The 12,241-nt window shown below is 47.2% G+C and overlaps 1 protein-coding gene across 5 annotated transcripts in view; it reads left to right on the top strand.

The window, feature by feature from the left end:
• Positions 1-12,241, top strand: part of fndc3ba (fibronectin type III domain containing 3Ba) — a 211,432-nt gene that overhangs the window by 141,040 nt on the left and 58,151 nt on the right. For all 5 annotated transcript variants that reach the window (XM_069897581.1, XM_069897577.1, XM_069897580.1 and 2 more), the window contains exons 6-8: positions 3,117-3,392; positions 8,160-8,218; positions 11,740-11,897. In XM_069897581.1, the coding sequence (XP_069753682.1) occupies positions 3,117-3,392; positions 8,160-8,218; positions 11,740-11,897 (493 nt within the window). The remainder of the gene's footprint in view (positions 1-3,116; positions 3,393-8,159; positions 8,219-11,739; positions 11,898-12,241) is intronic.

Raw genomic sequence — 12,241 nt, 5'->3', positions numbered from 1 at the left:
ATGTGATAGAAATGTTCTCAGGTGTATTTATTTTAATGAAAGGAGTACTGTCGGGGATATGGGGAAAAGGCTGGCAATTGGAACTAGGTGTGAGTATAGTTCAGACTCGATGGGCCAAGTGATCTTAATCTTGTGAACTTAGGGCATGGGATTGTGACATAATGGCTTATGACTTGGTGGCAGGAGGGGCAGGACTGGCAGCCGGGGTTCCGTTGTTTCAGACGTGATAGAGGGGGAGGGATGAAAGGGGAAGGAGTGAATTTGCTAGTCAGGGAAAATATCTCAGCTGTGCTTAGACAGAACAGCCCAGAAGACTTGTCTACGGAGGCCATATGGGTGGAGCTGAGGAATGGGAAAGGTGTGACCACACTGATAGGGGTGTACTATAGACCGCCCAATAGTCAGAGAGAATTGGAGGGGCAAATCTGTAGAGAGACAGGAGACTGAAGTAAGAAGCAGAAAGTTGTGGTAGTGGAAGATTTTAACTTTCCACATATTGACTGGGACTCCAGTACTGTAAAAGGGCTGGATGGCTTGGAGTTTGTCAAATGTGTTCAGTAAAGTTTTCTCAATCAATATATGAGGGTACCAACTAGAAATGATGCAATACTTGATTTCCTATTAGGGAACCAGACAGGTCAGGTAACAGAAGTCTGTGTAGGCGAACATTTTGGGTCCAGTGACCATAATGTAATTGGTTTCAAGTTAATTATAGATAAAGATAGGATTGGTCCTCGAGCTGAGATTCTAATTTGGAGAAAGGCCAATATTATGGAAATGAGAAAGGATCTAGGAGGAGTGGATTTGGATAAATTGTTTTCTGGCAAGGATATGTTCAGTAAGTGGATGGCCTTGAAAGGCGAAATTTTGAGAGCGCGGAGTTTACAAGTTCCTGTTATGGTTAAAGGCAAAGTTACCAGGCATAGGGATCCTTGGTTTTCAAGGGATATTAGCAATCTGGTTAAGAGGAAGAGAGAGGCGTGTAGTAGGTATAGGCAACAAGGAACAAGTGAAGTACTAGAAGGGAATAGAAAATGCAAGAAAATACTCGAGAAGGAAATTACAAAGACATAATAAGACATGAAGGTGCTTTGGCAGATAATGTGAAGGTAAACCCAAAGGGTTTCTACAAGTATATTAAGAGTAAAAAGGTGGTAAGGGACAAAATTGGTCCCCTAGAAGATCAGAGTAGTCATCTATGTCTGGAGCCTCACGAGATAGGGAAATCTTAAACAGTTTTTTTACATCAGGAAACTGGCAGAGTGTATAAGGAAGGGAAACAAACAGCAGTGGAATGGAACATACAGAGGTTAACGAGGAGGAGGAGCTTGCTGCCTTACAGCAAATAAAGGGAGATGAATCCCCCAGCTCTGACCTGATATTCCCTCAGGCCTTGTAGAAATTACAGAGGCCCTGGCAGATATATTTAGTGTGTCCTTAACCATGGGTGAGGTGCTAGAGGATTGGAGAGTAAGCTCATGTTGTTCCATTGTTTAAAAAGGGCTCCAAAAGTAAACCAGGTAATTATAGGCCAGTGAGCCTGACATCAGTAGTGGGTAAATTATTGGAGGGTGTTCTGAGAGATCAGATCAAAGACTGATGAAGGACAGTCAGCATGGCTCTGTTTGTGGTAGGTCATGTTTAACCAATCTTAGAGTTTTTGAGGAGGTTACTAAGAAAGTAGTTGAAGAAAAGGCTGTATATGTTGTCAACATGGACTTTAGTAAGGCCCTTTGACAAGGCCCCACATGGGGGGTTAGTTCAGAGGGTTAAGACACTAAGTATCCATGGAGAGGTTGGAAACTGGATATGAAATTGGCTGTGTAGGAGAAAACAGAGGGTGGTAGTGGATGATTGCTTTTCAGATTCGAGATCTGCGACTGGTGATTTGCCTTAGGGATTGATGCTGGGACCATTGTTGTTTACTGTCTATATCAATGATCTGGATGATAATGTGGGAAATTGGATCAGCAAGTTTGTTGATGACACAAAGATTGGAGACGTTGTGGACAGTGAGGAAGGCTTTCAAAACTTGCAGAGGGATCTGGATCAACTGGAAAAATGGGCCAGAAAATGGCAGATGGAGTTTAATGTAGATAAGTATGAGGTTTTGCATTTTGGAAGGACAAACCAACGTAGAACATACATGATAAATGGTTGGGCACAGGGGAATGCGGAAGAACAAAGGGATCTGGGAATACAGATACAAGATTTGGTGAAAGTGACGTCACAGGTAGACAGGGTTGTAAAGAGAGCTTTTGGCATCTTGCCCTTCATAAATCAAAGATTAAGTACAGGAGTTGGGATGTTATGGTGAGGTTGTATAAGACATTGGTGAAGCCATATTTGGAGTATTGTGGGCAGTTCAGGTCAGCGAACTACAGGAAAGATATCAATAAGACAGAAAGAGTGCAGAGTAGATTTATTAGGATATTGCCGAGTTTTCAGGAACTGAATTACAGGGAAGGTTAAATAGGTTAGGACTTTATTCCTTGGAGCGAAGACAAATAAGGGGAGATTTGATAGAGGTTTACAAAGTTATGAGGGCTATGGAGAGAGTAAATGTGATGAGTAGGGATTTCCACTTAGATTGGGAGAAATAAATACAAGAGAACATGGCTTTAGGGTGAAAGGTTTAGGGGGAACATTAGGGGGAGTTTCTTCACTCAGAGTGAAGTGAGTTTGGAACGAGCTGCCATCTGACATGGTAAATGTGGGATCACATGTTTTAAGAATAAATTGGATAGGTACATGGATGGGAGAGGTCTGGAGGGTTTGGGATGGGTGCAGGTCAGCGGGACTAGAGGTATGATGTTTTGGCACAGACTAGAAGGGCCAAATGGCCTGTTTCCTGTGCTGTAGTTTTCTGCAGTTCTATGTGATAACCAGAATCATCCTAGTGAATCTCCTCTGAACCCTCTCCAACATCAACACATATGTAGGAAGGGTAGGGACTTATTTGGCTGGTGGTAATCAGTCTGACTGTCCTGCCAGCGCTTTCCTTTCGATAGTGATCTAATTCCCAGTCCAAAGTTCCCCTGAATGTGCTTCATTCATCTGGGGAGATTCTAGCTTGCTACTGCCTACTCGGTTTAAGGCTGTTGGTCTCTCTGCAGAATTCATCCCTCTGTATGGGATGTCGAGTTACATCACCAGGGAAGACCAATACAGCAAACACGACCGCCTGCACAAGAAGTTGAAGACAGAGAGGCAAAACCGGCTGAACAGCCCTCCCACCGCCATCTACAAAAGCCACATGAGCTCATGCACCACCATATACAATGGCTACGGCAAAGCTCAGTGTGTGGCGGGCGGGGGAGGGGGAAGCAGCCTTAAGAAGGCGGAGCGCAGAGCAAGGAGCAGCCCCAAGATGAACGAGCAGGAGATCCAAGGTGAGTAGGCTCCTGGTGCTACCACTGGGTTTGGGTGACTTTCCCCTCCCTGTCACCTGTCCCTCCACCTCCCCATCCTGACACCACTCCCCTGTCACCTCTCCCTCCTCCTCCCCACCCTGACACCTCTTCACTGACACCCCTCCCTCCTCCTCCCCACCCTGATTCTCCTCCCTGCCCCTCACCTCCTTGACACCGCTCCCCACCCTTACATTCCTCCGCACCCTGACACCCCTCCCTGCTCTCATCTCCCTGACTCCCCTCCCTGTCACCCCTCCCCACCCTGACAGTCCACTCTACCTCTCACCACCTTGACACCCCTCTCACCTCGTCACTCCCCATCTCGTCTCTTTCCATTGTGACACCCCTCCCTAACAGCCCTCCCTGCACCCGTCCCTGACAACCCTCCTATTTCATCATTCTCCACCTCATCTCTCCCCATCCCAACACTCTTCCCCACCCTGAAACCCCTCCCTGAAATCTCTCCCTGATACTTCTCCCATCTCGACCCCTCACTTCCCACCTTGTCTCTCCCCATCACTTCATCACTGCCCAACCTGAGACCCCCCTCCCATTCTACCACCCCTTCCTGACACCTCTCCCACTTCATCAATCCCACAAAACTTTCCCCACCCCTCCCACTGAACCATGAAGCACAGGAACAGGCCCCCTGGCCTTGGATATTTCCACACTGGAACAGTTTCTGGCAATTTATCCTCACGTTGCCCTCAGCCACCGACAGCCCAGAAAACACAGCCCCTTTGTCCTTTCAGTGAATACTCTCTAATCCAGGGAACATTCTGGTGAAAACTGGAGAAAGACCAGACTGTTGGTCAGAAGCTGGAGGAACTCAGTGGGCCAGGCAGCATCCGTGGAGGGAGATGAACAGACAGCATATCGTGCTGGAACCCTTTATGGGGCTAGAGCAGTGATTTTCAAACTGCTCCTCTAAACTCATATCCCACCTTAAGTCATCCCTGGGCTATCGGGGCTCTGTGATTAGTAAGGGTTTGCTTAAGGTGGGATGTGGGTGGGAAGGGAAGGTTGAGAATCACTGCTCTCGACCCAATTGGTACTGAAATATTTTGCTTGAGAAAAATTGTCAATGGCCCATTTCCTGCGGAGTTATGAAACCATGCACATAACGAGTCAATGAGGGACGATTAAAACAGTGGTTTTCAAACTTTTTCTTTCCACCCACAGACCACCTTAAGCAATCCTTTACTAATCACAGAGCACCTATGAATAGGGATTATTTAAAGTGGTCTGTGAGTTTAGGGGATCAGTTTGAAAACCACTGGACTAGAGGGAGAGGGGTGATGACAAGTATATGAGGGGGAGTTGGTGGGGGTCCAGGGATGATAGGTGTTGGACAGAGGTGTGAATGCTGGAGAGACTGGGTTAGGAGAGACAAATAGGAGGGGGGAAAACTGAGAGTGGGAGTACTTGGAGAATTAATGGGAACGGTGGAACTGTCTGTGAGTCCAATCTGGAGCTCTCATTTCCTGATTTTCCTCACCATTCCCACACAGTCACATTTATTCTCAATCTCAACCATCGCCCAGGGTGAGGACAAACGTAAACGTGGAATCGACACATCACATACCTCTCGGACAGCCATCGACATTGACTGACCCACGGAATCCCTCCAGCTTCTTTTTCTTGACTCAACATCTTGGTAAACCTCTATAAAAGCCTCCACATCCTTCCTGTATTGTGGTGACCAGAAATGAACACAGATCTCCAGATGTGATCTAATTAAAGTTTTACACAGCTGCAACATGTCTTCCTAACTTTTAGAACATAGAGTGTACAGGACAGTACAGGCCCTTCAACCCACAATCTTGTGCTGACCAATATAAACCTACTCCACAACAAACAAATCCTTCCCTCCCTCACACCTATAACCATTAAAGGTCTTTGTGTGTGTGTGTGTGTGTGTGTGTGTGTGTGTGTGTGTGTGTGTGTGTGTGTGTGTGTGTGTGTGTGTGTGTTCATGTACGCGTATGTTGGGCTGTGTGCGTATGTGTGTGTGTGCGCGTTCGTGCGCGCGCATCTTGGGCTGTGTGCGCGTGTGTGTGTATGTGTGTGTGCGCAAGTGTATGTGAATGAATGTGTGAACATGCGCAAGGGTGTGTCTGAATCAATATGTGAGTGTATGCAAGAGTGTGCGTGAGTGCATGTATGTGTCTGTGCATGAGTGTACACGAGTGTGTGTAGACATGTGTACGTGTGCACATGTGAATGTGTGAGAAATTGCATGTGTAAATGTACATGTGATGGCTGCACACACATGTGTCATTGAGCGTGATTGCATGAACACATGACTGGGAACGCGTTGCCCTGTCTCCACAACCTGATGGAGGACAGGACCTTTCATATACAGCTCAATGTCTGCCCAGTGTGATCCCACAAAGGTGTCGTATGAGGAGCAGACACTGGTCAGGAAGACAAGGAAGTCTCCCGCAGCTCACAGTCAGGGACGTCCATGTCCAACAGAGAGGACTTGCTTCACCCAAGAGGCGAGTCTCTTGCCAGCCTCTTCTCTGAAGTTGGGTACCAAGTTCCTCCCTGATGGCTGAGACCTGAACAGCTCTGTGAGGTCAGATCATTGTCTGCTCGTAACCCAATGGAAGCCTTCATCTGTATCCATTCAGACATCCCCGATTTTCTTCCTGTGGATACCAAGTGCTTTGAGTAAACTCTTCAAACGATGTCTGTTTCCATCGATCTGGGTTGAATGCCAAAATCTCAGCAGAGAACAGGAACACTGAAGAAGATAATAATTGCTTGATTTGTGTTATTTGCAAACTTATAATTCACTTAAACGTTTTATAATAGCGGTTTTATATAAAGGAGTAAACACGAGGTTATTTGGACATTGACTGTGGTTGGAGCACTGACCCATAACAAGACATGGAACACACAAGGACCACAAATGAGAGGAAAGGAGGGAGAAAGAGAAAGTCAGAGAGAACAGAGAGGCCAAGAGAGGGAGAGAAGACAGAAGCAGAGGGGTGAGAGAGGCAGAGAGATGGGGGGAGAGAGAGAGAGGGAGAGGTGCCGAGAGGAGAGAAAGAGGAGAGAGAGGATGTGAGGGAGGGAGAGAGAGAGTGAGAGGAAAAAGAAAGAGGAGAGAGGCAAGAGAGAGAAGGGGGAGAGGGTAAGTAAAGCATACACATTCTCTCCCATTTTCATCCATGAATCTGGACTCCTTATATCCCTCCACACGCCAATGCCAAGAGCCCTGTCATTAACTCTATGCTCCCTTTACATTTGTCAGCACCTCACACTTGTCCATTTGCCATTTATCTGCCCTTATCTATAACCGGTCCTATATCCTGCTATAAGATATAGGGACGTTGTGATTGAAGTAAAAACACAATGCTGGAGAACTCAGGAGCTCAAATGTTGGTTCTGTATCTTTATCTTTGCTCTATAAAGGACCCTGTTTGACCTGCTGAATTTCTCCAGCCTTTTTAATAAATCCTGCTGTGTTCTTTAATAACCCTCTACACTGCCAACAATTCCACCAATCTGCACCCCCTACATTTTCATCCAAGTTGTTTATATACATCACCACTAATAGAGGTCCCACCACCGATCCTTGCAGAACATCGTGCTCCTCCCCTACTCCTCTCCCTCCTACCATTTTGTTCTGGAGCCTGCTGACACTTTTCCAGACCTTGACGAAGGGTGAAATGTTGGTTCTTTACCACATAAAGGACACTGTTTGACCAGCTGAGTTTCTCCAGCAGTGTGTTTTCACTCAACCGTGGTGTCCGCAGACTCTCGTGGTTAACTTCTTACAACTCACTGTGGATCCCATGCATCTGCACCTTCTGGATCAGCCTGCCACAGGAACCTTATCAAATCCCTCTCTAACATCCATGCAGACAACATCCATGGCCCCACCCTCATCAACCACCTTTGTCACCTCCTCTAAATTCTCAATCAGAATGGTAAAACGTGACCTGCCCCTCATGAAGCCGACTGTCCCTAATCTGATCTAGACTTTCCAACTTTGCACAAACCCTATCTCTACGTTTTCTCCCCAGTAGTCTCCCTCCCTCTGATGTGGCCAGGGAACTGAGTGAGTAGCGTGTACACAATGGGCTGAACCGACCCTGATCCTAAGGCAGACTGTGGTTGTTACCAGAGTTGGGAGGCTCGTTCAGACCTGAGTTGTGGATCACTGATCCCAGGTTATCTAGCACTCCATGCCGTGGCGGGGCGTCATTCTCCACAGGGGAGGGGATCTCATTCTCCATGGGGAGGGGGATCTCATTCTCCACGGGGTAGGGGGGTCTCATTCTCCGCAGGAGAGGGAGGAATCTCATTTTCCACAGGGGAGGGGGGTCTTTCTCCACAGGGGAGGAGGGGAGATCTTGTTCCCCACAGGATGAGGGAGAATCTCATTCTCCATGGGAGTGTGAGGATCTCATTCTCGATAGGGAGGTGGTCTCAATCTCCATGGGGAAGGAGGCGGGGGTGTCTCATTCTCCATGGGGAAGAGGGGGGTCTCATCCTCCATGGGGTAGGAGGCAGGGGGTTCTCATTTTCTATGGGGAGGGGGAGGGAGGAGGCTGGAATAAGGAGAGCATCACATTGGCATCATCTGGTGTAGGGAAATGGCCCCCAGATGGTGGAGGTATAGTCTCGCTGCCATCCTGCTGCTTGGGTTAGACACTACAGACTTTGGACCTCAGCCCCATCTAGTGGCTGCTCACAACTTTAACCCATGCTGTGTTGTCATTGGATTTTCAGATTTCGACTCCGAAACAAAGAGAGTTCAAGACATGCTTTCTGGGATGGGCAAACCACAGGTATGTATGGAATCCTCGGCCTCTCCTGCTGCCTGCCCTGATCTTCTCTGGACAAACTATGGGCCGGCTTGCGACCCACTTCTCCTGAGACGCTTTTGTCCACTCCATTTGTACTTTGGCAACCCCAGAAGTGATCAAGATAAGAAAGTTGGGAGATTAGATTAGAGTTTTGGGGGTGGGGGGGAGAGAGAGAGAGAGAGAGAGAGAGAGAGAGAGAAGATGGTAGTGCTGAATGGATGAGAAACATATAAAACAGGAGCAGGAGAAGGCCATTTAGCCCTTCGATTCTGCCTATCATCCAATACCATCATGGCTGATCATTGACCTCAGTTCCCTATTCTTCATACCCCTGGATCCTTTTAGCCATCAGGGCCACATCCAATTCCCTTCTGAATATATCTAATAAACCAGCTCCTACAATTTTCTGCGGCGGGGAGATCCACAAGTTCACAACCCTCTGAGTGAAGAAGTTTCTCCTCAATCCTCAATTGCTTCCCCCTTCTCCTGAGGCTGTGACCTCTTGTTATGTACTTCTCTAACATCAAGAAAATCCTTCCTGCATTTACTTCAGTTGTGTGAAGTAAAAACGCAATGCTGGAGAAATGCAGAAGCTCAGACAGGAGCCCGAAACACTGGTTCTGCATTTTTACCTGTGCTGTATAAAGGACCCTGTTTGACCCACTGAGTTTCTCCAGCCTTGTGTTTTTACTTCAACCACGACATCTGCAGACTTTCGTGATTTGCTCTCGATAGAATTTTATGTCTCAATGAGATCCCTTCACATTCTTCTAAATCTCAGTGAGTGTAACCCTAGTCTATCTGGTCTTTCTTCTTCCATCTGTCCTGCCATCCCAGGGATCAGTCTGGTGAATCTTTACTGCACCCTCTCAGGTGCAAGAATCCCTCAGATTCAGAGACCAAAACGGGGCTCTGTGCTCAAGGTGTGGCCTCAATAATCAGCAGTGGTGGGCTAAACCAGTATGGGCAGGTTAGGCTGAAGTGCCAGTTCCTGTGATCAGTTTTCAAATAATTTATGGAGCAAAACATGAAATCTGAAGATGCTGTGATTGTAGTGAAAACACAGAAGCACTGGAAGAACTCAGCCGGTCTTCAGACCAGCTGAGTTCCTGCAGAACTGCTGTGTTTTTACTTCATCTACTTGATGCCTGGAATTGCCTCATCTCTCTTCCCATTTTCTCCTGTGGATCTCTCCTCACCAACTCCCAATCCTCATTCATATGCCATCTGCCAGACACCCACTGTATAAGTTTGTGTTGACTTGTCTTGATAGAACACCAAGCAAAATCTTTCACTGTATCTCAATGGACATGACAATAAACAAGCCCATTCTGTGACATTGCACGGAAACATTCTGTACGCTGAGAGGCTCCAGCTCTCCCTCCTCGTTCCCTCCCTCCACTCCTCCAAAGAAACGGAAATGCCCTCCTGTCAAGTGATGGGAAACTGCAGCAAGCTCTTTCTGTGTCCCGTGGCTGCCGGTTCCATCCCAAGGGTTTCCATCAGGGACCTGGAGAGGAGAGAGTTTTACAGTGCAGAATCAGGCCCTTCGACACCTCTTGTCCGTGCCAGTCAAATTACTGACACAAGCCAGTCCCTCTAAACTTTTTAACCGAACAATATCTATCTATTTATTTGTTTGTTTGTCTATGTGAATACTTATTCTGCATATGTATGTGTGCTGTGTCTGGTTGTGTGTTTGCGTGTTTTGCACTGAGGACCGGAGAACGCTGTTTCCTCAGGTTGTTCTTGTACAATCAGATGACAATAAACTTGACTCGATTTTTCCATCCACCTACCCATCCAAATGTAATTGTCCCCACCTCCATCACTTCCTCCGGCATCTTATTCTACACACTCACCACTCTCTGTGTGAAATATTTTCCCTTTAAAATCTTCTCCACCTCCACCTCCACCCCCCCCCCTCCACCAAAGTTAAACCGTGCCCTGTAGTTTTAGATTTCCCCTACCCTGGGGAAAAGACAGTAATGATCTACCCTGTCTATGTCCCTCATGTTTTTATAATCCGTAAGTTCACCGCTCAGAATTCCTCACTCCAGAGAAAGCAGACCCAGTTTATTGATCTGTCCTTGTAAGCCAAGGCCCCCAGTCCCGGTAACATCTTTTCGGACCCCTCTCTGGCTTAGCGTACTGGTTAGCGCAACACTGTTCACTGTTAGCCTCCTGGGTTAGAATCCAGCGCTTACTGAAAGGAGTTTGTATGTTCTCCTCATGTCTGCATGGGTTTTCCACAGGGTGAAATGTTCAAAATGTACCGGGGGTGTAGGTTAATTGGGTGTAATTGGGGCAGATCAGGTTCGTGGGCAAAAAGTCTACATTGAAATCTTTTTTTTAATGAATCTACAGGGCGATGATCAGAACTGCCCACAATATTTCCTCTTGTGGAGGGATATGGAAATGAGGGTGTGTGGCTCACTGTTTAAAATTAAGGGAACCACCCATTGAAGCCAGAGATAAGGGGAAGTTTGGCTCAGAGGGCGAGGAGCTGTGAGATGTCGCCTCCTCAGTATGTGCTGGAACCAGATGTTGAATATTTTCCATTCAATACGAGATCAAAGTCTGAAGTTCAGATTTATTGTCAGGGTACATACATTATATCATATACAAACCTGAGATTCTTTATCCTGTGGACCAAGCTGAATTGCCACTAATTGGTAGTGAAAAAAAAATTATTGAAGAAGAGATACGTGTACAAAAGAGAGAAATGAAAACAAATTGTATAATGCAGAAGATAAATATTCAGAAATAAATAATGTGCAAAATAAGAGTCCTTAAATGAGTTTATATAAATCAGAGTTTATTGTCATATACATAAGTACAATGTACAGAGGTACCGACATTCCTACATGCTGTAGCCACACGGGTACATGAGACACTACAACAGTAAATAATCAGGGTGAGAGGTCTCATATGGAGCAACACAGCTGTACAAAGCACAAGTGCAAGAGCACATTACAGTGCCCAGAGTTGCCATGAAAAGAATACACCACAGGAGAAATGTGAGAGCACTGTTATGGGGTTCCTCCAGGAGCCTGATGGCTCCAGGAAAGAAACTGCTCTGTGGAGCACAATTTCACCCTCTTGAGCCTTCTCCTCAATGGGAGGAGGGAGAAGAGAGCGTGTCCAGGGTGGGATGGGTCCTTCAATGTGTCAGCTGCCTTACCCAGGCAGCGAGAGACGTAGATGGGGTCCTTGGAGGGGAGGGAGGTTTGCGTTCACCACCTTCTGCAGCTTCTTCCAATCTTGAGCAGAGCAGCTACCGTCCTGCGCTGTGATACAGCTAGGCTCTAGTCTTAAGCAGACACCTGTAGAAGATGAGATAGATAATTCGAATGGTGTAGATCCGATGGTGGGATTCCTTCACCATAACAAAAGGACTGGAGATTGGTCCGTTGAAGGCTGATGTGTGGCCGTCACCAGCACAAAGCTGAGGGAGCGAATGGCTGGCTTGTCACTCAATTTTGTTTACTCTCCTTTGGCAGGTGTCCAACGTACAAGCCAGGGCAGCACTGCTGAGCTGGGCCCCTCCTGTCGGACTCATGAATGGGGACAAGCACACAAACAACCTGCCTTCCACATGCAACTATGAGGTGGCTTCATCAGACAGGGGGAAGGACGGCAAATACAAGATCATTTACAGGTGCGATAGCTGGGGGCAGGGGAAGGGTGGTGGGGGACAGGCACCAGGGGCCGCAAGAAGGATGGTGGGGGACAAGCACACATTGATCTGACTGATGCAGACTCCCGGGGTCAGACACAGACTGAAGCTCCCTCCACACCATCCCATCACACACTCTTGTGGTCAGACACAGAGTGAAGCTTCCTCCACACCGTCCAATCACACATTCCCGGGGTCAGACACAGAGTGAATCTCCCTCCACACCGTCCCATCACATACTCCCAAGGTCAGACACAGAGTGAACCTCCCTCCACACCATCCCATTAAGTATTCCCCAGGGTCACACCGAGTGAATCTCCCTCCAC

Source organism: Narcine bancroftii, chromosome 9, assembly GCF_036971445.1.
Source record: "Narcine bancroftii isolate sNarBan1 chromosome 9, sNarBan1.hap1, whole genome shotgun sequence".
NCBI lineage: Eukaryota > Metazoa > Chordata > Chondrichthyes > Torpediniformes > Narcinidae > Narcine > Narcine bancroftii.
The sequence above is the reverse complement of the archived record's forward strand: the minus strand, read 5'-3'. Positions and strand labels throughout refer to the sequence as shown.